This window comes from Mirounga angustirostris, unplaced genomic scaffold (genome assembly GCF_029215605.1).
Source record: "Mirounga angustirostris isolate CCGP_5_RB_7025 unplaced genomic scaffold, mMirAng1.0.hap1 SCAF_15, whole genome shotgun sequence".
In the NCBI taxonomy this organism is placed as follows: Eukaryota; Metazoa; Chordata; class Mammalia; order Carnivora; family Phocidae; genus Mirounga; species Mirounga angustirostris.
In genome coordinates this window covers 44,224,318-44,249,423 of record NW_026991723.1, presented here as the reverse complement: position 1 = coordinate 44,249,423, position 25,106 = coordinate 44,224,318, and the positions used below count along the sequence as shown (strand labels likewise).

General features: G+C 38.4%; 1 protein-coding gene across 2 annotated transcripts in view; it reads right to left on the bottom strand.

Annotated features, from left to right (window-relative positions):
* Positions 1-25,106, bottom strand: part of ADAMTSL1 (ADAMTS like 1) — a 939,419-nt gene that overhangs the window by 214,191 nt on the left and 700,122 nt on the right. For both annotated transcript variants that reach the window (XM_064579938.1, XM_064579939.1), the window contains 4 exons: positions 22,654-22,811; positions 17,319-17,430; positions 13,220-13,358; positions 644-694 (listed from right to left, as the gene is read on the bottom strand). In XM_064579938.1, coding sequence (XP_064436008.1) covers positions 644-694; positions 13,220-13,358; positions 17,319-17,430; positions 22,654-22,811 — 460 coding nt within the window. The remainder of the gene's footprint in view (positions 1-643; positions 695-13,219; positions 13,359-17,318; positions 17,431-22,653; positions 22,812-25,106) is intronic.

Here is a 25,106-nt window from a genome sequence, read left to right as displayed (position 1 = left end):
AAAGAGAACAAGTTCCCTTAACAGTTCCTCACTTTCATTTTTTTTTCTAGTTAAAAAAAAAAAAAAAAGACTGTCCTTTAAAAAAGCAACACAGCACATGGAAATGGATGTTTTGGAAAAAAAAAATGTCCCCCAAATGTTCTGAACAATAAGGATGGGAAAACATTGCCTTTTGGTCCACAATTATAATTTCTTTGGAACACAAAGAGGATCTTTAAAGCCCCTCTGCAGAGTAGTACGACATCTGGAATCCCACATTTGCGGTACTGTGATAATACTTCAGGCTGTGTTTGCTTAAGAGTTAGCAACAGGGCTTTAATGCCTAGGGTCCTACTGCAGAGAAACAGAAGAGGACAAAGGGAGTGAAACAAAGACACAACATAACCCATACACTGTATCTAATCAGAGTCAATGACTGTGTCCGCTTCAATGTCATAAGATCCTATCTTAAAACGGTTCTTAAATGACAAGCTTAGAGTCTGAGCAGCCCAGTACTATCCAGAAGCAGAGCTCACGATGGGTTGCAAAATATACTACCATCTTACTTTTACAGAAAAACACACAGTCTACATCTACATAGATATATAAAAGAAGCAGAAGGCTGATTTACTAATTCTAGCATCAGGATGGTTGATTTACGTACCGAGGAAGGGGATGGTAGAGGTCATAAGGCATGATCTGCTTGTATCCGTCACTGTTAGGAACAATAATGCCAACCCTCTGAGTAGAAGGTACACACAATAAAATAAACACTAAATGATTACATTATACAAATTTTGTTAGACAAATGCAAAACAACATTAATAAATTGTCTCTGAAAACAACACTACAACAGTTTAGTATCTTTATACTAGCATATGCGTGAGGATGGGGCAAGTTCTTTGAACGGGCACCGTTTACTATAATTAGTTCTCTGACCAAGCAGGAAATACCACTGGGAAGGGTGGTGGCAAGAAAACTTGGCACCTCATCATTAACTATGACACAATAAGCTTGTAAATGTTCTTTAATCCCCCAAATTATACATCCTATGAGGTCATTATTATCATCCTTATTAATGTTACTTCCAGATGCTCAGCAAGCAATTACAGTTACTGTCTCACTCCTGATGAAAGAGAGAGCTCTGTGTAAGAGTCTGTACCTGGGGATCAACAAAACTCTGGCATGTGCATTAGCAAATAGGTTTCTTCTCTTGGCATATCTAAAGATTTTAGTAAATATCTAGAAAGCAGTCACTGGGTTATTGTTATAAAGGGAGTGAGAACTAGCGAATATAGTAGGCAACTAGCAACAAAAGCAAGTTTCCGGGGCGCCTGGGTGGCTCAGTCGTTAAGCGTCTGCCTTCGGCTCAGGTCATGATCCCAGGGTCCTGGGATCGAGCCCCACATCGGACTCCCTGCTCGGCAGGAAGCCTGCTTCTCCCTCTCCCACTCCCCCTGCTTGTGTTCCCTCTCTCGCTGTGTCTCTCTCTGTCAAATAAATAAATAAAATCTTAAAAAAAAAAAAAAAGCAAGTTTCCTACCAAAATAAAGGCAGGGCAGTTAAAATAGATAAAAAGAAATGAAAAATCGTTTTTGTGGTCTATAGTAATGTGATATTATGTTAACCGATATTACAGCGGTAGTTGTGATGGTCGTGACTCTTGTTAGTATATCTAGTGCCCTGGGAAACTCGTGAGATTCAGAGATAGAGCCTAAATGAGCCATAAGAAATGACTTTGTAGGGTGTATAGCTAATGGATTCACAAGAAATGATACTATAGGCTGTGTGGAGGTCCCCAGAGGCCTCACGGACTCTAATAAACTACACTAAACTACCTCACTGATTTCAACTAAAGCTTCCAATTGGCAAGATTTTCTTGCAGCGTCCCCTGGCTTGTGGAAGACTTATGACAAATTGGTCTCAGATAAAAGGGCTCTTATAAAAGACCCTCCATCAGGAGTGGGAGACAGAGAGCTCAATACACAGCTGTCACCCTGGTACAGAACATGGTAGGGCAGGAGCAGAAGATACTTATTTTGCAACTGACAGATGATAGGAAGTCTCTCTTTTGAATACGGAAGGAACTCATGTATTCTCTATGTATCCCTGGGAGAGATGGATGGGTGTATATTTATATATCCACATTTGATGTAAATGTTGATATTTGTATTTAAATAAATAAATAAAGGCTTCAGTTTTAATCTCATTCTCTGATATAGCATGACGTAATATATTCTTTTTGGATGGCTAGCAAATCTAAGCTTTTGGGTAAAACGGGTGAGCTCGGTATACTATGGATCAGACAGATAAAAACAGCACTGACTGGAGATCATCATAAATAAGAGGGAGTGATAAAGAGGGTAGTTTCTGAAGAAATGACTGAAAGGTACGAGGATACATGAGAGAAATTAAAAGACAATGGGAAACAAAGCTATGAAAGATAGATTTCTATTCCCAGAGAGAAAACCTTTGGCATACTAATTTACTTGTTTATCTTACGTGACTAAATTTTCTATATTTATCTGTATGATTAAAGTTTTTGTACTCATTTTCATGGCTAGATTTTCATTGTGTATGGATGGGCATTCCCATAAAATAACAATATTCATGAAACCGGATGCTGCCTTTTGAGGAAAGTCAAAATCCCACAGCTCTCACAGAAAAATGGAATGAGTACTGATGTTAAACTTTTCTCCCTGTTTTTCCAAGTTAGGGAAACTTCCCTTCTTTTCTGCCTTCTTCTGACAGACAAACTGAAAAAGACTGATCCTATCTTTTATTATAATCATGTGATCTCTTTCCAATAATTCTTGTGTCTAGAATTAAGCGAATTTTCTTTTTCAAAGAACTATATTTTTAAAGAATTCCAACCTTCCAAAGTTCTTCTAATAACTTTGGATATACATCTAAGAGCAGTTAATTAAGAAATCATTGAAATTGACTTTGCAGTTATATTTGAGCTAACCCTAGTATTTTTACTCATGCCTACACCACCTTCTAAATGAAAAACAGTTTGTTGTCTTCTCTTCTGAAAAGTTTTATAGCTATGATTTGTTATCCTCAATATTAGAACGAACTGTTACAGAGCTCTGCCAATTGATTTATCAGCTGATGATATTTAAAATGGAGGCAATGATATTGAAGAAAACAGGCTAGAAGAAGGGAAATAAAAGGGAGTGTATATAGAATTCAAGATGTTGGGCTTTGCTTTGGACTGATTTAGAAATTGTGTTTTTATTTGCACAAGGAGCTTTAAACCTGGATTCAGCAAAACTATAGCTATATTTGTCTTTCTATGGCATGGGTCATGGTGAAGACTCATAAAATCATTCTATGGCACCTGTGAAAACAGAAAGATATCAAAACAATGGTGCTCTGTCCAGTGTTGTTAATGCATGCTCATGTACATGGGCTCTGCTCTCTCTAGGGGTTCATGCCATGGCCCTGGCCTTTCACTACACTGTCACAGAAGGGTAGGAGGCACTGTGGCCTAAATGTAACTTCCTATTACTTACCTTTAAGACACTTGGTCTTTTTCTTAGGCAAAGTGTACATATTGAAGAATGATGAAAAGGATACCATTCAGGGACTTTAAGAAGCTCTTCCCATGTTTAGGTCGTGTGTGTGTGTGTGCATGTGTGCATGTGCTTGCATTCAGACATGATAGGTGGGAAGTGGCGAAGGAGGCAAAAATGATTTTAAAAAAATGATCACAAGAGAAGATGTAAAAAACAGTTGGTTTGGGGTAAAACCATGCATTCTTCATTGCCTTAACTATTCTGATCCCTCATGCACTTCTTACACTGGCCAGCGACCTGACACCATTGGATTCCCCAACATCAGGGATTGTGGTGGGAAAATGCGAAGATGAGGATGAGGTCATTCTGGACTCATGTGGTGTAAGTGACATGGTACTTCATCCTCTCAAAGTACACCCCTTGGTGAACTACCCAATGCTGGGAGAATGCTTCCATGTTAAGACAGGCTCATGTAATGAAATATTACGCAGTCATAAACATGAAGCCTTTGAGCCATTTTTAATGACATAGAAAATATTCAAATATAATGTCAACTGAAGAAAATTCAATGCAAAGTAGAACATACCATGTGAACCACAATACTAAGAAAATTCATGTGTTCATAAATCTATATAATCGTTTTTGTAGTTCATATATGTGTCTATGTATGTGTGAATACATATAAATAAGTATGTAATTATACATAAGTATAATTATGTCACAGAAATATATTAGGAAAAGACCAAAAACAGTTGTTAGTTCCTGGGGTTTGCCTTTGTATTTTTACGTTTTTCTGTTTTCTGAGTTTTCTATAATGTATAGTCACGGGAACTAGAATATTCAAGCAAGACAAAATACAAGTCTGAAAAAGTATAAGGCAGGAACATTTTAAAATATGATATAAATGGATGAAATGAGGCCATCACCTCAAATCCTAAGTGTCACTTAAAGATTGTCAAGTCTGTTTTGAAATCATCTCAGAAGCTATTTTAGAATAGTATCCCCGACTTTAAATGGCTTTATAAATCAATCCATATTCAGGCTCACACTATTTAGTAAATCCGTCTCTCCAAGAAAAAGCCTAATGAACTGTCTCTAGGGGAGCCTATTTTGCGGGGTTCTGGGTTCTTTTTATAATGGAAATGAACCATAACAAGTCCTTTTCATGGTGCTAAATGTCCCTTTCTACGAAACTCTAATGACCTCTTGCTTCTTCTCCTGAGCTGCAGAGCCTCATTGCTGACTTCCTGACAACTGGATATTCTCTAGCTTTGTCAAGCTCAATGTGTCCAGATAGTTCATTATCTTCCCCGGTGATCACTGTTGGTGTTCAGAGCACTACCATCCTCCCATCCGGCCAGGCTACACACCACGGGACATCTCTGGTTGCTTCTCGTTCCTGTGCTCCCTACCAACACTTAGCTCTGCTGGCTGTGCAGTCTGGCCAAGCACATCTCCTTGTGACCCAAGTTTGGGTCCTTTTGCAGTGGTCAGCTAACAGTTCTCTGCCTGCAGGCATTGCCTTCTCCACACCAGCCTGCTCACTGCTGTCCCGGTAGCCAATATTTTACTTCCCAACTCAAAAGTCTTCAGTGGCTCCATGTCGCCCAGTGAAATTTCTTAGTCAAGGGCTACCTTTTCTAAAGCCTGTCCTTAATTTCCCTCTCAACATCTGGCCAGAAATTTGCTCTTCCTCTTCCATACACCCATCGCACTAACTCCACTCATCACTTCTAAGATGCTTTTAAGTATCTACTAAGTTCTAATTATGTATAAGTTTTCTTTAGTTTAATACCATGGGACAGAATCCATCTCGGTTCTCCACTGGATCTCTTGACACCATGCCCTGGGCAGAGGCAATTAGTGACTATTCACTCAGTGAAGTCATGCTGTTGGTATGCAGACAAAAAGGCAAGCAGCCCCACCCAGAATTAAAGCAAACAAACAAAACCAGGTCAAAGAAACTCCCCAACAGACTGTCCCTCACTGGGGACATTTTTAGTCCCACTCCTTGCCTTCCTCTAGCTCTGCTATCTGTTTGAGGGGGCAGATGGTTTTTTTTTGTGGGGGGGGTTGGCAGTTAAGGAAGGCTGCTCTGGTAGCAGAGGTGATTGGGGGATTTGGCGCGGAGAGAGGACAGCTTAATGACACCTGTGGTTCTAGCCTGCTTGGCTTACCTCCGCATCTCCTCCGTTTGGTATGTCCCAGAAATAGCATGACAGCTTGAAAAGATCTCTTTCCTGTCTCCCGTGTCTTTCAGATATCCTGATGCTTTGTCACTATACAACTCTCTCTGGGCAGTGTTGGGGCCCAGAGCCTAGCTGATTTTTCTTTGCCTTTGCCATGGCACCAAGCATCGAACCTGTATCGGTTAGGCACTCAATTAAAAAAATGAATGAAATTGTGGGTGGTGGAGGGGGCTCCGGCAGAGAAGAGAGTATCTCATCTTCTCTTGACAACTCTTGGGCAACGGAAACCACTCTCTTCCTAAGCAACAGTTTAGGATGGGGCAGGAGAGAAGTGACCAAAAGTTGGAAAAGACACAAGCGTTCACTTTTTCTTGGGTCGTAGAGCACACAGGATCATGGTATAATGAAGAAAAGGACCCCCTGAGGAGCTGGGAGATGGACCGTCAGTTCTCCTGTCACTTCTTTCTGTGTGATCTTGAGTGCCTTACATTTGGACTTCTGCCACATATAAGTACTGGATGAAATCGGGAGTTTTAAGATGAAGTAGCAGTGGGTGCTTAGAAACCCATCTCATGGAGCTCTATCTTCCCTCTTCTATTCCTAGTGGCTGCTGAAGGCAGAACTTGCAGCTCTGTAGACCACAAATTGGAAACTACTGAACTAGGTGATCATCTCAAAATCTTTCCTACTCTAATGTTTGGTGACTTCTTAAAGCACCATGGGCTTCCCTAAGCAAGATGGGATCCGGCAAATGAGAAAATACTCTGTCAATAGGTCACAATCTTTTTTTGAACCATTGTACCTACTAGGCAATATTCACTTATCTTTTGGAACCAGACCAAAAGAACACTGTTTCATCATCCAGGTTTTGAAAACATTTTTAAGGCACACATTCATTTTTCTGCTATAAAATCACTGGAGAGTTTTTGATCATTTGACCCCATATATTAATATTTCCTCACATTGCTATTTCTGTGGTTCATATTCTTGATATTAATGAATGCAATTTCTGAACTGCTTTTAAGTAAGTGGGACTAATATTTCCTTGGGCTTTGTTTATCTCTTACTCTACTTTCCCAAGTGATTGGTCACTATTTGGATTGAGTAAGCATCAGTATTTATGCTTATATAAAAGAGGCTTGTCTAACCTAGGTATGTGGTCATTTCAAAGACCCAGGGGACCAAACTTCACATAGACATGTAAAGTTGTCAGTACTGTGCTGGTTGTGGGGGTCTACGTTGGGCTTAAACCAGATATTACAGGGTGCTAAAGGCATCATGAAGAATAAGGTGTCTGTGGCATGAATCGGGTCACCTGAGTTTACATAGTAGAGGAGGTAGGTCTGGAACTGGAAGCACTTAGACTTACAACCTAGCTTTCTTTTGCACAATCTAACCTGGGACAGATAACCTCTTTAGCCTTCAGTTTGTTTATCTGGAAATAACAGATAATAATCTCTGTTGGCTAACCTCCCAGGGATTGTAAAACTGAATTGAGATAATGGATGTGAAAGCATTTCATCAACTTCATAAAGAAGCTACATTGGGCAAGTCATTTTACAGGTTTGGCTCTCAATTTGATAATGATAGCTGACTTGGGCTGAGTGCTTGGCACCTTGCTAAGAGCTTTCTATGTATTATCTCATTTAATCCTCATAGCTACTCTCTTACAGGAATATTATACTCATTTTACAAATGGCAAAACTCGGGTCTAGAGAAGTAAAGAAGTTACTAGCTAGTAAAGCCAAAGTGATAGAGGTTAAAATGGAGGATGATGATAATACCTGTTCCATTAACTCACAAGTTAATTAAGAGAATTGCATAAATAATTACACTTTTCAAAAGTGTAAGATGTAACAAGTGATTATTGGTAGTAATGAGCTAGTTTGGTAGAAGGACTGAATCGCCCCAATAACGGAGTTATAGCTGATTGTCTCATGATGTGTGCGTGTGTGGTATGACTATAAACTTGGAAGGATATGACCATGCATCCTAAAAAAAACCGGAACTCTGCTTTTTTACCTCATTATAGACCTTGAGAGCTTGTTTGGAGGTTCTAGCAGGGGAGCGCAGCTACTTGTATACCGTTGACCAAAGAACGGTCCTCCTCTATCGGGGAAGGTCGTCCTCTTCGACCGAGCACGCAGCTTCGGGAGGGACGCACATGGAGCGGTGAGGGAGGAAGGGGACACCCGCCTAGCCAGCCAGATCAGCCGAATCAACCCTGGCGATCAATGGGGTGACAGATGTCACAGCCAGATCGCCCTCACATCCTTACCTCATTATAGATAATGAATAAAAGTGGACGTGGGATTTTATGGTGATCTTTCTTATTGCTTACTCTTTTCGCTTCTCAGAGCAATATATTCAAATGAGGTTGATTGAAAGGAAGTTGTTACTTTTCTAAATCATTTACCTCTTGTAACAAAACAAAAAGACTTCCAAGATTAGGAAAACATTTCATTATACTTTAATTGCTAACGAGGCGCCCATTTTCTAGTCCTTACATTGAGTTCTCCTTTTTTGGAGACATGGCATGAATCCCATCTGAATAAAATGGCAATGTCTCACAGCTGGTTAAGTGGGGATTATTAGGCAGTTGCACACTGTGATTTATGGAGATGCTAATTATCTTAATTGCTCATGGTTGTTGTACTTTAAAAATCTGATACATGTGATTCACTTTGACGAAGATATTTTTTAGGAATTTGTCTCTCTTGCTGTTAAAACAAGAGAGAACTCCATTTCTAGACCCATAGAGAATTCCGGGGCATCTTTTCCCTTCATGGAGGAGAAAGCTGATTTCTGGAAAGTTTAGCAGTTTCTCTCTGAGGTAACATCGACATTATCATAATCATGATCTTAGTCATAATAGCTGTAGCAACTAACATTTTTGAGTGCTTGTCATGTGTCAGACATTCTACTAAGCTCTTTAAATATCTTAGGGCACTTATTCCTCATGATGACTCTGTGAGGTAAGTACTGTTATTTTCCTCACTTCACAGGATAAAAGACAGAGATTTAGTGAGAACAAGTAACTGGCCAAAGGCTACTCAACCAGTAAACAGCAGAGCCAGGATCCCAAGCCAGACTCTTTGCTCCAAAACTCCCCTCCTAACCACCAGGCTGTACTGCCATTGGACTAGTTAGTCACCAAGTTAGCGTGACCAGGTTTTTACATGCCCACTATACATAATGGCTTTCGCGATGCAGATTATTTCTTTAAAGTTGCATTAAGATTCAATCTGAGATTTTTGTTCAAAATTTGGATCACGGCCAGGGATGACTTATGCAATTTGCTGTCAAATTAAATGGGGCTGGACAAAAAAGTCTACTGGAACTCACCAAGAACCGCCGCTCGGGGCATACAAGTTTGGGCATTTGCTCAGGACTGTTGCTTGGAATTCCTTGAGGGAAGGGGGAATCTGGATGCAGTTTCAGCTAGAAACAGATTTGTTTGCTAATGATCGTGACTATGATAGTGTGATGAGTGAGAGCTTTTTTCACTTTTCCAACCCTTGCCAATTGAAGCCCCTTCATTACTGCCTTGGAGGGAACACTGGAGGCCCGTGCCAGAATGGATCTGCAAAGGTGCTTCTCTGATCTTCTCACAAACAATGTCTTGCACAATTTCCCCCAGACAGCATTAACAGTCATTCCGGTCTCATGGACTGAGCTACAGAAGGCCAAATGTAGCGTAGTTTACATCGAAAGCCACTCTGAAAACACAAGGTGCTTATTAGCTGAACTAAAATGATGACTTTTTAGTTGTTGCTGGACCACAGGCATACATTTTAGGGCTTTCTCGCCACATGATGGATTTTAGCCTTCACCTGAGAGGCAAAGATGAGACAAAGTACCGCACAAACGAACAACAACAGAAAAAGGCATTAAAAAAAAATTTCCCTGTGGTGTAAGACAGAAGCTGTAATTATGACATGGCAGGCACAAGAGAGGATTTTACATTTGATTAGATTCTAAACGTCTTAGCTACAGGGGAAAGGGTCCATACTATGGGGTGAAATGAATGCAGTGGAAAACAAATAAAACGTGCAGTAGATCCCTGACTTATAGGAGGGGCATGCCTCTGGACTTCTGGGAGTACCCAGGCTGGGACTGCCACCAGAACACTGGAGAGAGCCTATGCTGGGATTAGTGATGTCATAGCTCTGGGTCACCAATGAGAAACAGTCTTAATTTTTGCTAAAAGCCATTAAATTTTTAACTTCACTCCCTCTTTCCTTCCATTAGAAGTGTTAAGTTTTGGCTTCCTTTTTGAGACCACTTTTGGCGAGGAAACAAGGTATTTTACCACTTCATAAAAATGACTGCATAAAAGACACCAGCAGAGAGCAACAAAAGCTCTCTTGGGATGGAACTTCTGGTCGTCAGGTAGGCTCAAATGTTGGTCTAGTAGGATAAGGGACTCATATTCCTGCCTCAGTAAAATGTCAAGTTACTATATATCATGGATATTCAGGCTTGGTTTAGAATAGTGGAAACCAAGAAGGCTAAATCACTGAATTCCAAGTGTCCACTGTACACAGTATGATCTCATCTGCGTTATGAGCTATAGACAAGACTGGAAAGAAATATAGCAAAAGCATTAACACTCGTGATTTGTGGGCACTGGAGATGGTTAGTGAGGTTTATTGTTTTCATTATAGACTTTTAACTCATCGACATTTCTTAGTTAGCATTAAGCATCAGAAAAAAAAGCCATAAAAACATAAAAATTATTTTGAAACCATGGACTAGATGTCAACAATCTCTTTAGCTTTGAGAACCATTAGATGAGCCAATCCACAAACCATGTGAACCAGTGCATATTGTCAGTGAGTGAAATGAGTAATTTAGTGAACTAAATAAGTCATTTAGTTCACTAGTTCAACTGTAAACATTTAGTTATTAGAAAGTAAATTAATGCAAACAATGAAGCTATTTTGGTAGACGAAAAAATTGGATATCAAGGATTATGGCGAATGGTCATCATAACCAGTCTATTTCTGGTTTGTTTTGGTTTCAGATGTGTAGCAATGAGGGAATTCTTATCATCACAGAGAAGCAGATGGTAATGGTAAGTTTTTTTACAGTTCACCCTGAAATCTCAGGATACTTATTTTTCAGCCAAATAGACATATTGAAGAACTTAAGGATGAGGGCAAAAAGTAGTTACTTTGGTGGTATAACATTTTTACAACTGTTACAACAATTCTTACAATTTAGCTGAGCTTGAATAAGGTAAAATTAGTTTAACATGTTTGAATATATGAACTTCTTGTGAATTCTTGTTTAAAAACACTTCAAAATATATCACATCAAATTCAGTGAAGAAACTCTGTGGAATAACAGGTTCTGTAGGCAAAGACTGAAAACCACTAACTTAATGCAACAAACAACCCTCTCACCCCCATTTAGTGGGTGAGAAAACTGAGGTCCAGAAGGGTAAAATAATAAACCAAGGGCTCCAGACTAATAATTATTTAGTGCACCTTTTGCTGTCCATGGTACTTCCCAGGCTTGACAGGCAATAAACTTGGTATGCGAATGGGATTTTGCTTTCAAATCATAGATAATAGGCCCCAAATCCTAGTCTCATACAAGTAAAGTGAACAAATACCTCAAGGGCTAGATAAAAGAAATTTCTTTTGGAATTCAAAAATATTGGACTGTCGGTACTAAGGACGTCTACATTTTCCCTCTTGGGGGTTTCTAATTTTAGATACAAAGGCGATAGTTTACTGTCATTGTGTCACTCCTGATTTGACTATGAGGCAGTTATACCTGTAGTTAGAAAGCAGTTTCTTGAGGGTTTGACTCTGCTGTGTCTAAAGGGAGGGCAGACCTTTGTTATACAGTATCTTCTTCTCTCAGACCATCACTTCCTGTTTTCTCTTGGAATTTAGAAAAGTTGCTTTGATCCCAGGGATGCAAATAAGTGCAATGACTTTCCCAGTGATACTGAAGTATCTTAACATTGGAGCAGCAAATCTACATTTCCTAAAGCAGTTTCCTCTTAAATCTCTCCTACTGCTAAGTCTTAATTTTTACAGCTTTGTTTAATTACCTCTGCAATAAAAAAGCAGCTTCCTGACATTTGCGTCTTACTTTTTCTTTCTCTTTTCTCAGTTTTTTTTTCTTAATAGCCACCTGTCCCAACATTTATACATGTGCTGTATTAGATGTTTTAAAATAACATAGGATGCAGACAAAGCATAAATTTCACAGGCAAACCTCTTTCATTGTAACATGGCCTTTTGCTTTTGGATAGTAAGAAATAGGCCACAAGTATTATTCTGACAGAGAAGATAGATAAAAATCAGAAGCCAGAAAAAAATTGAGTAAATTATAAACATTTTCTTAAAATTGTTAACAAAATGCTTTTATCTCACAACTGTCTTCCATGGCCATCTCTTTATGGAAGTTTTTTCCCCAGTTGTGGGAGTGAATCCCTCATTTCTCCTAGAAATTTACACATAAATTTTCACAAAAATGTGTAAAGCCTTTCAAAGTCTTCCTCTGGCTGAGCCCACCTGTCTGAATTAGGATAACTACGCTTTTCACACACTGGTCTTTGTATAGATATAAAGATGTATAATAAGTAGAATAATTTAAAATTAGGGGTGAATTGCATTAGTTATAATTATCTTGTCTAAAAATGCTTCATACTCTTAATATTTCCAAAATAAAAAAAGTTCAAGCAAAATTTTAACACCTCATTCAGTTTTTAAACCATATCCAATTTTTAATACATAATTATCTGGTGTAACATGAACCTTAGTTAACTTAAACTTCACCTAAATTATATAATTACAAAATATTGATTCTTTCTGTGTCTTTAATGAAAACCTGTTACTCTGGGTTCAGTTTTATGAGCTAATTATATGAAATAGGCAATTTTGCATCACATGTAGAATTTAGAATCCATGAATATGAGACAGACAGAGTACAAGAAAATAAACTTTAGAAAGTTAACAGCAGAAAACAAAAACTTCAAAGATAGAACAATTTTCGTGCATGTTGCTCATGTACTGTTTCAACTATTTCAACTTTTATTTTTATGTACATATAATTACTAAACTATGATTTAAAAATAATATTGAGGTGCTTCTCAAAAATCCAAGGAGCTTGGGGAAGGATTTTTTTATCTTTTGGTGTTCACAATTAGTTTCGTAGGAGGAAATTTTTTTTTTATATCTTCTCTCTTATGCTGAGGATAAGGAGGCTAATGAAGAAATTTACCAGGAAGTGTTGCAACTACAAAGGCGAATGTCACACTGCAAAAAGACTGCTGACCTGTACTTTTATGACTCCTCATCATCTGAGATATTTCATTTGTCAGTCTGATTCTTAAATCTAAGTGAGGGCCAATCATGGTTTCCAAAAAGCCCAAAAGTCCAAATAGTAACAATAATGCATGATTAGGAATGGACACTGGACAGTGATGCTTATTTTTCATTAAACAATTTAAGAAGCTTAGTTGGCACTTGATTTATGTTTAGGACAAATAAACTGGTAAATTTGACTGACCTGGCTGGGCAAGGATCCAAGTTGCACTCTTGAAGTTTGGGTTTGGGTTTGATGTTCTCCGGGTAATACTGACAGTACTGATCGGCAACCACACGGTTGCTCCGAAGGTCGTAACACTCTGCCGATGTCAGCTGGTAACCTGTAGCATCAAACCATCCAGGCAAGTTTAAAACACACAAACCATGGTAAAATATAACGCAATATATTTCTTTATGCTTTTTGGCCATCTCCCATTAACGGAAATTCTTTCCCAATGCTTCAGTAATTTCCAGGACAAAAGACAGAAAAATGGAAGGCGTGTTAATTTTTGCAGACCTCAAACACTATTTTCCCACTCAAATTTTAATCATTAAATTATACTATAAGGTTTGAATCAAGAAGGGCAGAGCTAGGTGAAAAGACTCCGCTGTAAGTCCTAGTCTTGTTAATTTGCTTTGTGTCATCTAAAATTGTAACAAAAGATGATCAGTATTTATTTGCCAACCATTAAATTTTGCAAGATGCAAAATTGCCTCTTTTGTATCTGGGGCACCAGGAAGAATAAACTCCCAAACTGATCAATAAAATAAACTCTACCAGTGCTCCCATTGGATGGATGGGGGACAATGGGATACAGCACAAGATCAGGTCCTGCCAGCAGCCTTGGGAACATTATCTTTGTCTAAATTCAACCTGAGTAGGTTAGGCTGAGTAAATGGAGGATGAAGATCCTAACAGTAGCCACTAGGAATCCCTCCAGAACAACAACAATAATAGTACTCCCCTAATGTTCAATTTCTTCTTCACCTAAAATCCTTGGCCATTGCTCCTTAAGTCTCTAGCTGATATTTTTTAGTTTCCGTGCACACATTTCCACTGTTGAGAGAATTCTTTTAAAAAATAGCATTGCTGGGTACTACTTAGTTGCATTCGTTGGAGCTTTCCCACCTGCTTCTCTCTCATCCTGTGTTTCTGGTGAGGTGGTGATGAAGACTGAGATTCTCAGCGTGAAAAAGAAATGTACATAGAGAATTTTTTTTTAACTTAGGCTTTTGTATTTTCTAACCCTAACCAACCTTCAAAATATATTCTCCCTGGCAGGTGGTTAAATATTGTTATCGCTAGATACGTGTTAGCAAGTCAGAATTAGAGTAATTAAAGACTTGCAAAAGATTTTAGGAGATCAGAAGGAGGCTTATAAACCAGATTTCCTGGCTTGGGGCTGTGTTCTCAGACCACCCGCAAAAATTAATTGTTCATTAAAGACCCAAAAAAAGACCTTTTAACAATGTTACTGTAAAGATGAAAAGCATGGAAAGTAATAGGTCAGAACACATGTTCCATTAAGCTTTTATTTTATAAGAAAATCAAAGAGAAAAATGACATTGTAAATAAGTATACTTTCATTTTTCAATTATATTATACTCTAAAGCAGATAATGTTATGATAAACTAATCATTTTATAATAAAAATTATAATTTGTAATTTTATAAGCAAATCATTTTATACTTTTTATACTTTTATAATTTTCCATATAATAATTTCTACTCAAGGACAGAATTTGTCATGAGTAAAATGTGGGCATAATCAATAAGTAAATTGTATAACTGAGATTATGATTTTTAAAAATCATAATTTGTCAGCTAAAAATGTTGTCAGGCTATCCGAGTGTGTGTGAAATGAAGGTTTGGAACAAAAATGAAATAAATGACAAGATAATTGTGTTTTCAAACATTTCACAAGGTAATTGGAGTAGCAATTGTTGGTTTACACTTAGCAAAATGTTGAATGTGGAACCAGAAATATAAAAGGGAACTCAGAGATAATTTCTTCAATAATTTTCAAACTGTGGTCGGTACAGTGGGTGGAAGGCTGGTTTCCACATTGCTCCTATCTTCATTCTGAGCAGTACTCCTTTTATCTAGGCTTCCTAGTGAACTTTCTTTTGAAGCAAGGGTTTGATCACTCAAAACATTTGAAGACCACTAATGCTTCTACTTCTTCACTTAGATGTGAGGAAAATAAGACCGAGAGGAGTTGGATATATATATAAATCTAACATTAGTTGCCATTATATAGCAAGGCATCATCAAGGTTACTGAAATTAACCTCCAACAGCAGCTCTGTGTGAACCTGGCATAGTGGGCATATTATTGAATCGTTACTTCTCACAAAGCATGGTTTGCATTTAAAAAGAAAAGAAGAGGAGCACCTGAGTGGCTCAGTCGGTTGGGCGTCTGCCTTCGGCTCAGGTCACGATCCCAGCGTCCTGGGATCGAGCCCCGCATCGGGCTCCTTGCTCAGCAAGGGAGCCTACTTTTCCCTCTCTCTCTGCCCTTGCTTGTGTGTTCTCTCTCTCTCAAATAAATAAATAAAAATCTTAAAAAAAAATAAAAAGAAGAAAAATAATTATTTGCTTGGATTTCTTTCTTCAAAACTATTTCCTATGCTAGTCATTAATAGGTGTATCAAAATTACATATTCCCAAGAAACATCAAAGTAATTGGCATCTTATTTTTAAACAAAGTAATTTTTTCTTCAGGACAGATAGAGCAGATGGAAATACTATTTTGTTGAAATGTTAAGAAGGTTGAATTAATAGTTATTTAACAACCAAGTAAAAGCACTTAGAGGTATTTTTGACTAACTGCTTTTAAGCTAAAACCTAACATTATTCTATAGAACCTAATTTTTGGTGGTGTGTTCACATTATGCAGCTGAAGATGAATTATTTCATATGTTCTTATTGTTTAAAAAAAACCACACAGGTAATGATTTGTCTCTATTTTGAGGTACCATCCTTCTTTTCTCTTGTCAAAATAATCTAGTGATTCCCATGTGGATTAACTACTTAACACTGTCCAATTAACGGGCTTCTATGAAAGTGGAGTCAGAATTTATTTGATGTGCTAGTTTTTATTTATTTTTTTATTTTTTTATTTTTTTAATTTTTTTATTCTTATGTTAATCCCCTTACATTACAACATTAGTTTTAGATGAAGTGTTCCATGATTCATTGTTTGTGCACAACACCCAGTGCTCCATGCAGAATGTGCCCTCCTAAATACCCACCACCAGGCTAACCCATCCTCCCACCCCCCTCCCCTCTAGAACCCTGTTTGTTTTTCAGAGTCCATCGTCTCTCATGTGATGTGCTAGTTTTTAAAGGAATATACATACAATTTTACGCTCATTAAATCAGCAAAATTAAACAATTCTTATAATCCACAAATACTGGCTCAGTTGGCAATGAAATTCAACTATTCATATGCTGCTTATTACCATTCTGGAAAGAATTTTGTTAATATATGCCAATAGCCACAAAAATTCTGAAACTCACTCTTGAGAATTTATTCCAAGGAAATAATTTGAAAGAAGAAAAATACTTAGGTATTAAGTTATTTATTACATTATAATAGAAAAGTTTCAATGAACTAAATCTTCTATAGGGATATGGCTAAATAAATTATAAAATGATTTGAAGCAATTATTATGTAACCATTATAATTATCAAGGGCAGAAAATAGGAAGGGGATATCTTTTCCAGTAACACAAAATGCTGTCCATTTTGCAGATGTGACGGAGTAGAGATAGGAATTCATTTGGTGACTTTTCAGGAGAGATGTGTTTTAATGAATAAACAAGGCAAATGGCATTCCATTTATGGTGCAGATGATGGGATAGGGTTTAACAAAAACTGACTCTAAGTCTGTAGTGCAGGAATTTTTTTTCTTCTGGTAATAAACTATTTCCTTTAATTAAATCAACCTCTGGTTCTTTTTGGATACATCATGCTAGGTAGTAGGCCTGACAAACATTCTCCATTTGTCTCCTGAATAAGTAAGTTCTCTTCAAACAGATGAGTAGTTTATTCTCAAAGGAACAGAACAGAGTCAAGACCGTTTCCACTAATGGAAATTTGCTGACAGAAAATGTTCATGCAGCATCTAGAGGGAGGTATCCGCCTTACAGGAGGGCTTCAGGATTTGGCCCCATTCAGAATAAAGAATCAGACCCATCACGGCACTCAATTTCTTCCACATTGAAACGACTATTTTCACGACAGCCAAGTCTTCCCTCACAGAAGCCAACAGTTCCAAGGGTAAGTGAACACCATTACCTCCTCCACAGGTTGCTGAGCAAGGAAAGAAATCTGTCTCCCTCCAACGGTGGATGATCGGCTGATAGAAGATGAACTGGACTGTGCTGTCAGCGGGCCCTGAGTTGTGGATCTGCAGGAGATAAAAGCAAAGAGAGAAACTGGTATGACCGGGAGGGGCTTTCTTTGTCCCTTGCAACTTGGACAAGAATGCACGGTGGCACCGACGGTCTTAGGCTGCATGAAGGACCACTCTGGGAGAGAAGTGGCCATAGCAATATCATCGATCTTACCCATCAACCATATACCATTGCGACCATCACTTTTCAGCTCTGTTGCTATGGATCAAGGGATCGCAATGTCTCTACTTGTGATTCTAGTAGGATCTTTTCTCAGGCCACTTTCTCCCTTTCCCTCCTGTATTTCTAACTTCTCTGGTACAACAGGAAAAATTATGTGGATTTTTATATGTAAAATATGTATATGTGTATTTTTATTTTATTTATTTATTTAAAAGATTTTATTTATTTGTGAGAGAGAGAGAGAGAGAGAGGGCACAAGCAGGGGGGAGAAGCAGGCTCCCCACTGAGCAGAGAGCCTGATGTGGGACTTGATCCCAGGACCCTGGGCTCATGACCTGAGCCGAAGGCTGATGCTTAACCGACTGAGCCGCCCAGGTGTCTTGTGTATGTGGATTTTTAATGTAGGTTCCAAAGTAGACAATTTATTCTGAGGAAATTATAAATGCCATACACTGCAGAAAATGAAAGATCCTGTCTTTAGTCAAGAAAAAAGAATTAAAGAATTAAATGGCTCTGCCCACTCAGAGATGTTTCCTGGCACTTTAGTGATTCATACATTTTAATGTGCAGAGTTACCAATTGGAAGCTTGCTAAAATGCAAATTCCTGGGCTCTTGCAATGCAAGAGCAATGGAAACATTGATAGTCCAAGTACCAAACTTTGAAAAACACCAACTTACAATATAAAAGCAATGTGTACTTTGAATACACATATCCTTATGGAAATTACAACCCCATTTAGTTTTAAAAAAGAGGAAGTGAGGCAATAATTCTTTAATAGTTCTTAAAAGTACAAGGTTGAGAAAATATACTCAATCTAAAAGAGAAGGAAAACGTAGCCAATAGGAGCAGTGCCTTGATTTCACAAAGACATAATGACATGCCGTATAACACTGAGACAGTTGGGCAAGGCTTGGACTATTTATTATACTAAAGGAAGTTCCATGGACAACCAAGAGGGCCACCTCTTACTTCAAGACAGTAGAGGCATATCAGCGCATCATGTGGTCTACATCTTTATGTTTTCAAGCCTTACCGTGGTCCCGACTGCCCTTTACCTAGGATAAGCTGATGGATTTGGCCTTCAGATTTTTAAAAAAGACAGCCTATTTTCCACTACTGAGTTGAACAACTGGATTAACAACTGGATTAAACATCTAGGAACACTGGAATGCAGGGAGTAGGTGTTAAACCCTAGACCAATTTTTGGACTTCGGATGAAAATATTGGAAATGTTCCTCAGATAATCTGCAAGAGTTGGAAAAGGAGAAAGAACAAAGAGAGAGAGAGAACTATAGAATATCTCATATTATGCTGGCATTCTGACCCATGAAACATCGAGGTCTTTCTTAATTAGAATAAACAGTGATACAATCCCTTACTTTAAAGCCAAAACAGCTGAAGCAATATGGTGTGTTTCACAAAAGGGGAGCAGAGCCTACAGATTAATATTTTTCAATCCTATGTGTCAGATACAGGATACCTAATTGCTTGCTCAGGGATGTACTATTAATCACATTCTTTGGAAAGTTTTTTTTTTTTTTTTGATTGTTTTTTTGTTTTAAGCTCACAAAAGCCTATAGCTCTCTTGGGATGTGTGGTTTCCATGCTGGAAAAGTATTAGAAGAGGACTGTCATTTAAACATCAGCTCTGTGAAAAAATAAAAAGACCAGAAGATTTATTTAGGCTTAGAAGGATGGATTTTTTTGCAGAGGTCTCTTTTGGGATGCTTGAAATTAAACTAAGTCCTAGGAAAGTGGAGGAAAACAAAAATGAGGAGGATATAACATCAAAATCCTTGGAGAAACCTTGTTCTAGAATATCTGTACAGTGTCTGGGCTTAGTTTTTGATCTGGTTAAAGAGGAAAAAGATGAAACACAACAAAGTTTCAGCTTCCTAGAGGTTACCAGTGAAAGCACCTTATGCCTTTAGAGTAAGGAATGCATGTCAAGAAGTTTTGGTGTTAAGAGGGAGTGTGAGTAAATACTATGTTGAAGGAAAGAAAACAAGGACCTTAGAGAGGATATTGTTCCTAACTGTCCAATGAAATTGATGTACAATGACCATGAATGCCGAGACTGTATGCTTAAATTTGAAAAGAGATTGGAAATGAACAGGGGTATTGTTATTTCAAATAGATAAAAACAGTTGTGATGTATCCAAATCTCTGACCATACAAATCTTACTTGATTCTACACTGATAATATTCCTGGTTCTCTCTTCTCTATAAGCACCTTCTTTTAATAATAACCAACAACTACCACAGCAACGAGCACTTACTACATTCCTACCGTATGCAGGGTACATTTTATTTATATTAAATCAAATCTTAGAACTACTCTGTATTATCTTTCCACATTTACATTATGACTAGAGAGATGAGTCTCAGAGAGGTTGAGTGACTTGCTCAAGGCTACACAGCTAGGGAAGAGCAGAGCTGGGATTTGAATTCAGGTCTGCCTTGGCTTGAAAGCTGCCATTCTTTTCATAGTACCAAGCAATTCTGTTAGTTAGTGTTAGTGTTGTGGAGATACAGGTATTTATCTTCAGTGGTGGCCTCATACTGTTCTTCTCAGTATCTTTTTTTTTTTTTCAGTATCTTAATTTTTCATTTGAAAGTAGGAAAATAAAGAGGCTAACCCGATGTCTAACTTTGATGGCCTAATTGTTGCTCACAGAGATGGGCTTCCATGTTCCTTGTTTCTGGTCTTATTAATTCTAGGTGGCTGGGACTTTTGTTGTCATTAGCTCTGGAGCTTTATACACCCTAAATCCTCAGACATCAGGTTCTTATTCTCCAGGATATGCTGAAAGCTTCAGTTTGACACATTAGAATTTAGTTTTAGGGAGCTAAACACATCTGGCATATGTAATTTAGGCTTCCTTAAGTTAATAAGGAAAAAGAATGTTCTGAAACAAGCTTTTCTTCCTATAATTACAATGATTCAGTGTTTCTAATTTAATATAAGACTTCTCACACTGAAAGGAAAAGAGAAGACAAAAACTGGTCACTTTCCATAGCAACTGATCTCACTATCATGATAGAGTCCCAGGACAGGACAAGTGTGTGAGTGGGTAATAGATGAACATTAAGTCCATGTAAAATCAAAGGAATCAAGAAGACATTTCAAATGCATGAAAGACATCATCAAGTACACAAAGGATCCCCCAGTTGATGCACTATGAAATGCCACACTTTTTTCTTCTCAGTTGGGAAAAGATAATTTGTGAGCCTCAGCTATTCCCCTACTATGTTCTTTTCTCTCCCTGGTGTTGTAGAAACTTTTGCCCCAGATAAGCCTGTGAGGGGTTGGGAGTCAGGAGACCCATTATGTTCCTTGGCTGCTGAGTGATGCACAGGGTGATGCTCCACACTGTTCAGAAAGACATATGAATGCATTATCTGTGTCTAATGCTCTAATTGATGCAAATGCAAGTCACAATTTTTCTACTACTTTGGTGTCTTAGGTACTTATCAGTCACTTTTCTCTATGACGTTCTTCTGAAATTTCTAGAATGGGCACAAACTGAACAGGTACCTTAGCTGCTTTCACAAGGAGAACTAAGTTGGAAGTTTTAGGGAAGGATGGACCATCACTGAAAAAAAACCCTCTTCTGGCTGAGAAAGTCAAGTTCTTTCATTGGGGCTGTAGCTTCAGAAGGATGCACATGGCATGCGGCAAGGAGGAACAAGGAAGAATGGTCTTGAGATGGTATGGAGGTAGAATGGACAAAGTTTAAGGTCTAACCAGGGGCATATAGAAGAAGGGGAAATCAGTGTGAATCGAAGGTTTCTGATGTGGCTGGGTAAATAGCATATTATTCCACAAGATAGGAGATAAAGAAGATTAAGTAGGTTTCTGGGGCTAGACAAGTCCAGTTTCGGACACGTTGCACTGGTTGCACCTATGGAATATCCAAGTGGTGATGTGCAGAAGGCAGCTCGATATATGAAATGCCTCAGCAATGCTGTCAACTACTGACATGTGAACAATATTACTTGAATCAGTTCACTATTTTCAGTATGTGTATTAACTCTTGCAAGGCTACTAGGGAAATGAACACAAATGGTTTGTTCAGCAGCGCTCTAAGGGTTGCAAAAAAATAAAGACTTCTCTCACTATTGTGCTGTATTTGCATATTGAAATGAAATAACCACCCACAGCATCATTTTTCTGGTGAGCTATCTTTGCTGGTTTGTAGCTTCTCATCCACACAAAGTGGCTGGCATCTGGACTGGATTAAAAAGAGCTACCATGCAGATGGAGACAGAGAACAGTGCTCTGGAACCCTTCTTCCATCCAACCTCACTGTCTATCCCATTTTCCTATGTGCATTCTTACTTCCAGCTGCCATGGGGTCATCGAGTCTTAGCTTAAATCAAATGTCCTCTGGCTCCAGGTCCCATGATGAAAAATTTATGGAGTCCTGGACACATTACAAGTTTTACAGCTTTACAGCTGACATCCTTCAGGTCCTTCTGACCTACTGAAGGAAAAAATATGTTTTATTGTGATTTTCAAACATTCTTCTAGTGTGTACATTTCTCCTACAGAATGAATATGTTGCTTCCAGCAATGTGTTTTATATTACCTTGAAGAGTAGGGAAGCTCTGATAGAAGGAAACAAGTTAGTCTTGTTGCCAGTACAAGAGAAAACAGAACTTGTAATGGGACGTATGACCAAGTCTATGGATCATTATTTTGTCTTTCTCTTTGACTGAGAACACCTTATGTGAGTCAATGACTATATCCTAACTTGTTTCAAAAACAGTTTATATCCTCCAACTAATGATGTGTTGGTCTTTGAGTCTTTTTATTAAATCATATACATATATATACACATAAGGATTTTCTTAGGACCTTAAAAATATTATATGTTCCTGAAAAGTCCAGGATGTACCTTGACACCCCTGAATTAAACATTTCCTGGATAATAGGATTTCCAAATCTATACCCAAACCCAAAATCTCTCTCTCTCTCTCTCTCTCTCTAGGAGATTATAAGTCACAGTTTGGATATGGCTTGAGAACAAGGTACCTAGAGGCCCTTACCTTGACAATGAAATCTGCTGTGAGTGGTCCAGTCATTCTCAGTATCTCTTTGTCTGGAAATTTCTGGAAGTCCACACTAGAATTGTCCACAAGAAAGGTGCCTGTAGAGCTGAGACTGTTTTCACCTTTAGCCCCCTGCAGGGTTTTGGTTTCCAGATCTACATGGTCAAACACATGTAAAGGAGAGAAAGATGTTCCCAGGGCTATCACGGACCACATGCAAGCAAATTTCATGAAACAGTCTACAGCTATGGAAGGGAGAAATACCCTCCTTTATATGGCTTACACAGTTGACATTGGGATAGAAACAAAATTTATGGGTACCTCTGGATCACAGAGGAGTTTATGTTGCAAATGAAATTATTTTAAAACTCATTAGCCAAGCATTCAAGGCTCCCAGTCAAAAAATCTTTGACTCCCCAATGACCTCATTAGGGTACCCCACTTTACCACCATTCTATTCCTTTAACTAAACCATCTCCCATACATGTCTTACTGATTTCAGTCTCTACGGCTGTCTAGAATACCCTCCAGTTTTCTTTTTGATCCGTGAGATCCAGGGTGCCTCGCAGAGTTCCCCTCAGCACCCATGCGACTTCATACCCATGCATTACCTTGTGTTTATTTGTACTATCTGCTTTCTTACTGCGTGTATGTTGCGGCTTGCCATGAAGAAACAATAGTAATGAGGACAAGGAAATCACCATTCTTTTTAGTTCTCTCTCTTTTAAAAATCCTGCTGGGTACCTAATGTAGTATTATGTACATATATGATATTAGTGCTTAAGAGAGAAGAACTTCTTGATTCTTGGAGCATTCCAATCTGAATTTGGCCAATGACAAAGGCAATGAAACATCTTTTGTTGTAGGAAATGTGAGCAAGCTGGGGATGATGGTAATTATGCCATGTATTTCAGAGCAGATTAAATTCTCATGTGATTGAGAAATGATTTAGAATAACTTCCCACTGTATGAAGAGGGACAGACTGTCTAATGGTTTCTAAAACTTGCATAAGAATCCTTAGCTTTAGTAATGGTTCTTCAGCAGAAGGATAGAGTGTCAGGTGAGTCTCTGGGTCTCCTACCCAACATTCAACCAGAATGACTCCCTTCTTCCATGTCTTACAGATTGGGGTCCTGGGATAATTTTAGGACCTCTGGAAGTACTAAAGTACCTGTACTAAATTATTCTACGTATTGTCTACTTTAAACTGGAATATCAACAAGAATGTTGGTGTCCAGTGAAATGCCAACAACGCTGAGATGAAGTCTGTGTAGCCCTTCTTCTGGAGTAGGTCAGGCTCCATCCCCCTGCCCTAGAGGAGAGAGGTCTTCACAGGAGAACATGAGGTATATCAAGGGAGAACTGGAGGGGAAACCACAGCACAGGATCTCCTTCTGTTAGCCTTCATTTCTCAAGCTGCCTTATGTGTGTGTATGTGTACTAATTTGTAGATATAGCTCTAAGACATAAATCAACTTAGTTTTGGAAAAATCCTGGGGGTCTAAGTCTGATTTGAGCATCTGATTCAGTTTTATCACCAGGTCTCCCAGCTGTCCTTCCCAAGGTACTTCTGATTGAAGATAAGCGGGGGTTAGACCAGACTGCCTAGTGTTGTTCTGGTTTGGCCCTAAATATTTCAGATTAGTCCCATATTAGACCAGCTTCTGGGAGTTAAGTGCAAAGGGTTGCAAGTAAAACAGGGTGTCATTTATTCACATATTCATTTTATATTATATATTATATTATATTCCAGATACACAAAACAAAAAGTTCTTAAGCTACATGTATGTTGTCAACATACATGTATGTCTGTTGGGGAAAAAAAACAAATTCCATTTTGCTTTCCATCATTTATAAATATCATCTGCCGCTTCACCTATTGAATTCTTGGGACAATGAAAGCAAACGAGGCTCATTCTTTAGCTTATTAGTGATCACATAGTTAGGAAAACTGGGAGGCTCATACATTTATAAAAATGAATTTCCTTTTCAATCTATTCCTTTGGGGTCTTTCTTCTGCATTGAGGAGTCAGTCCCCCAGTTGGTGATGATCTCTGCCTGGATGTTTTATTCTGAGCAGGCCTGTCACTGCTAGAAAAATACTGTTTTTGAGTGGGGTTGTTACATGAGCAGTTACCTCTGTCCAATCCTCCAGAGGAAAAGCAAATCATTTGAATGGTGATAGTGTACACATATATATCATCCCTTGACATGTGAACATTATATTTTGGGGGGTTGTTCAGGGTTAGAAAAGAACTTGGATCCATATAAGGTGACTTATCAGCATCTTCTGGCTTTGCCTGAACTGTACCTTACTTATTCCTTTCCTTCACATGACCCTTCAAATCCCACCTCTCCCATGAAATGTATTTATTTTTATTTTTAGAAAGACTGTAGTAGGCTATCTGAACTTTCACAGGCTCCAATTTATCTTCCTGTTGTTTGTCTT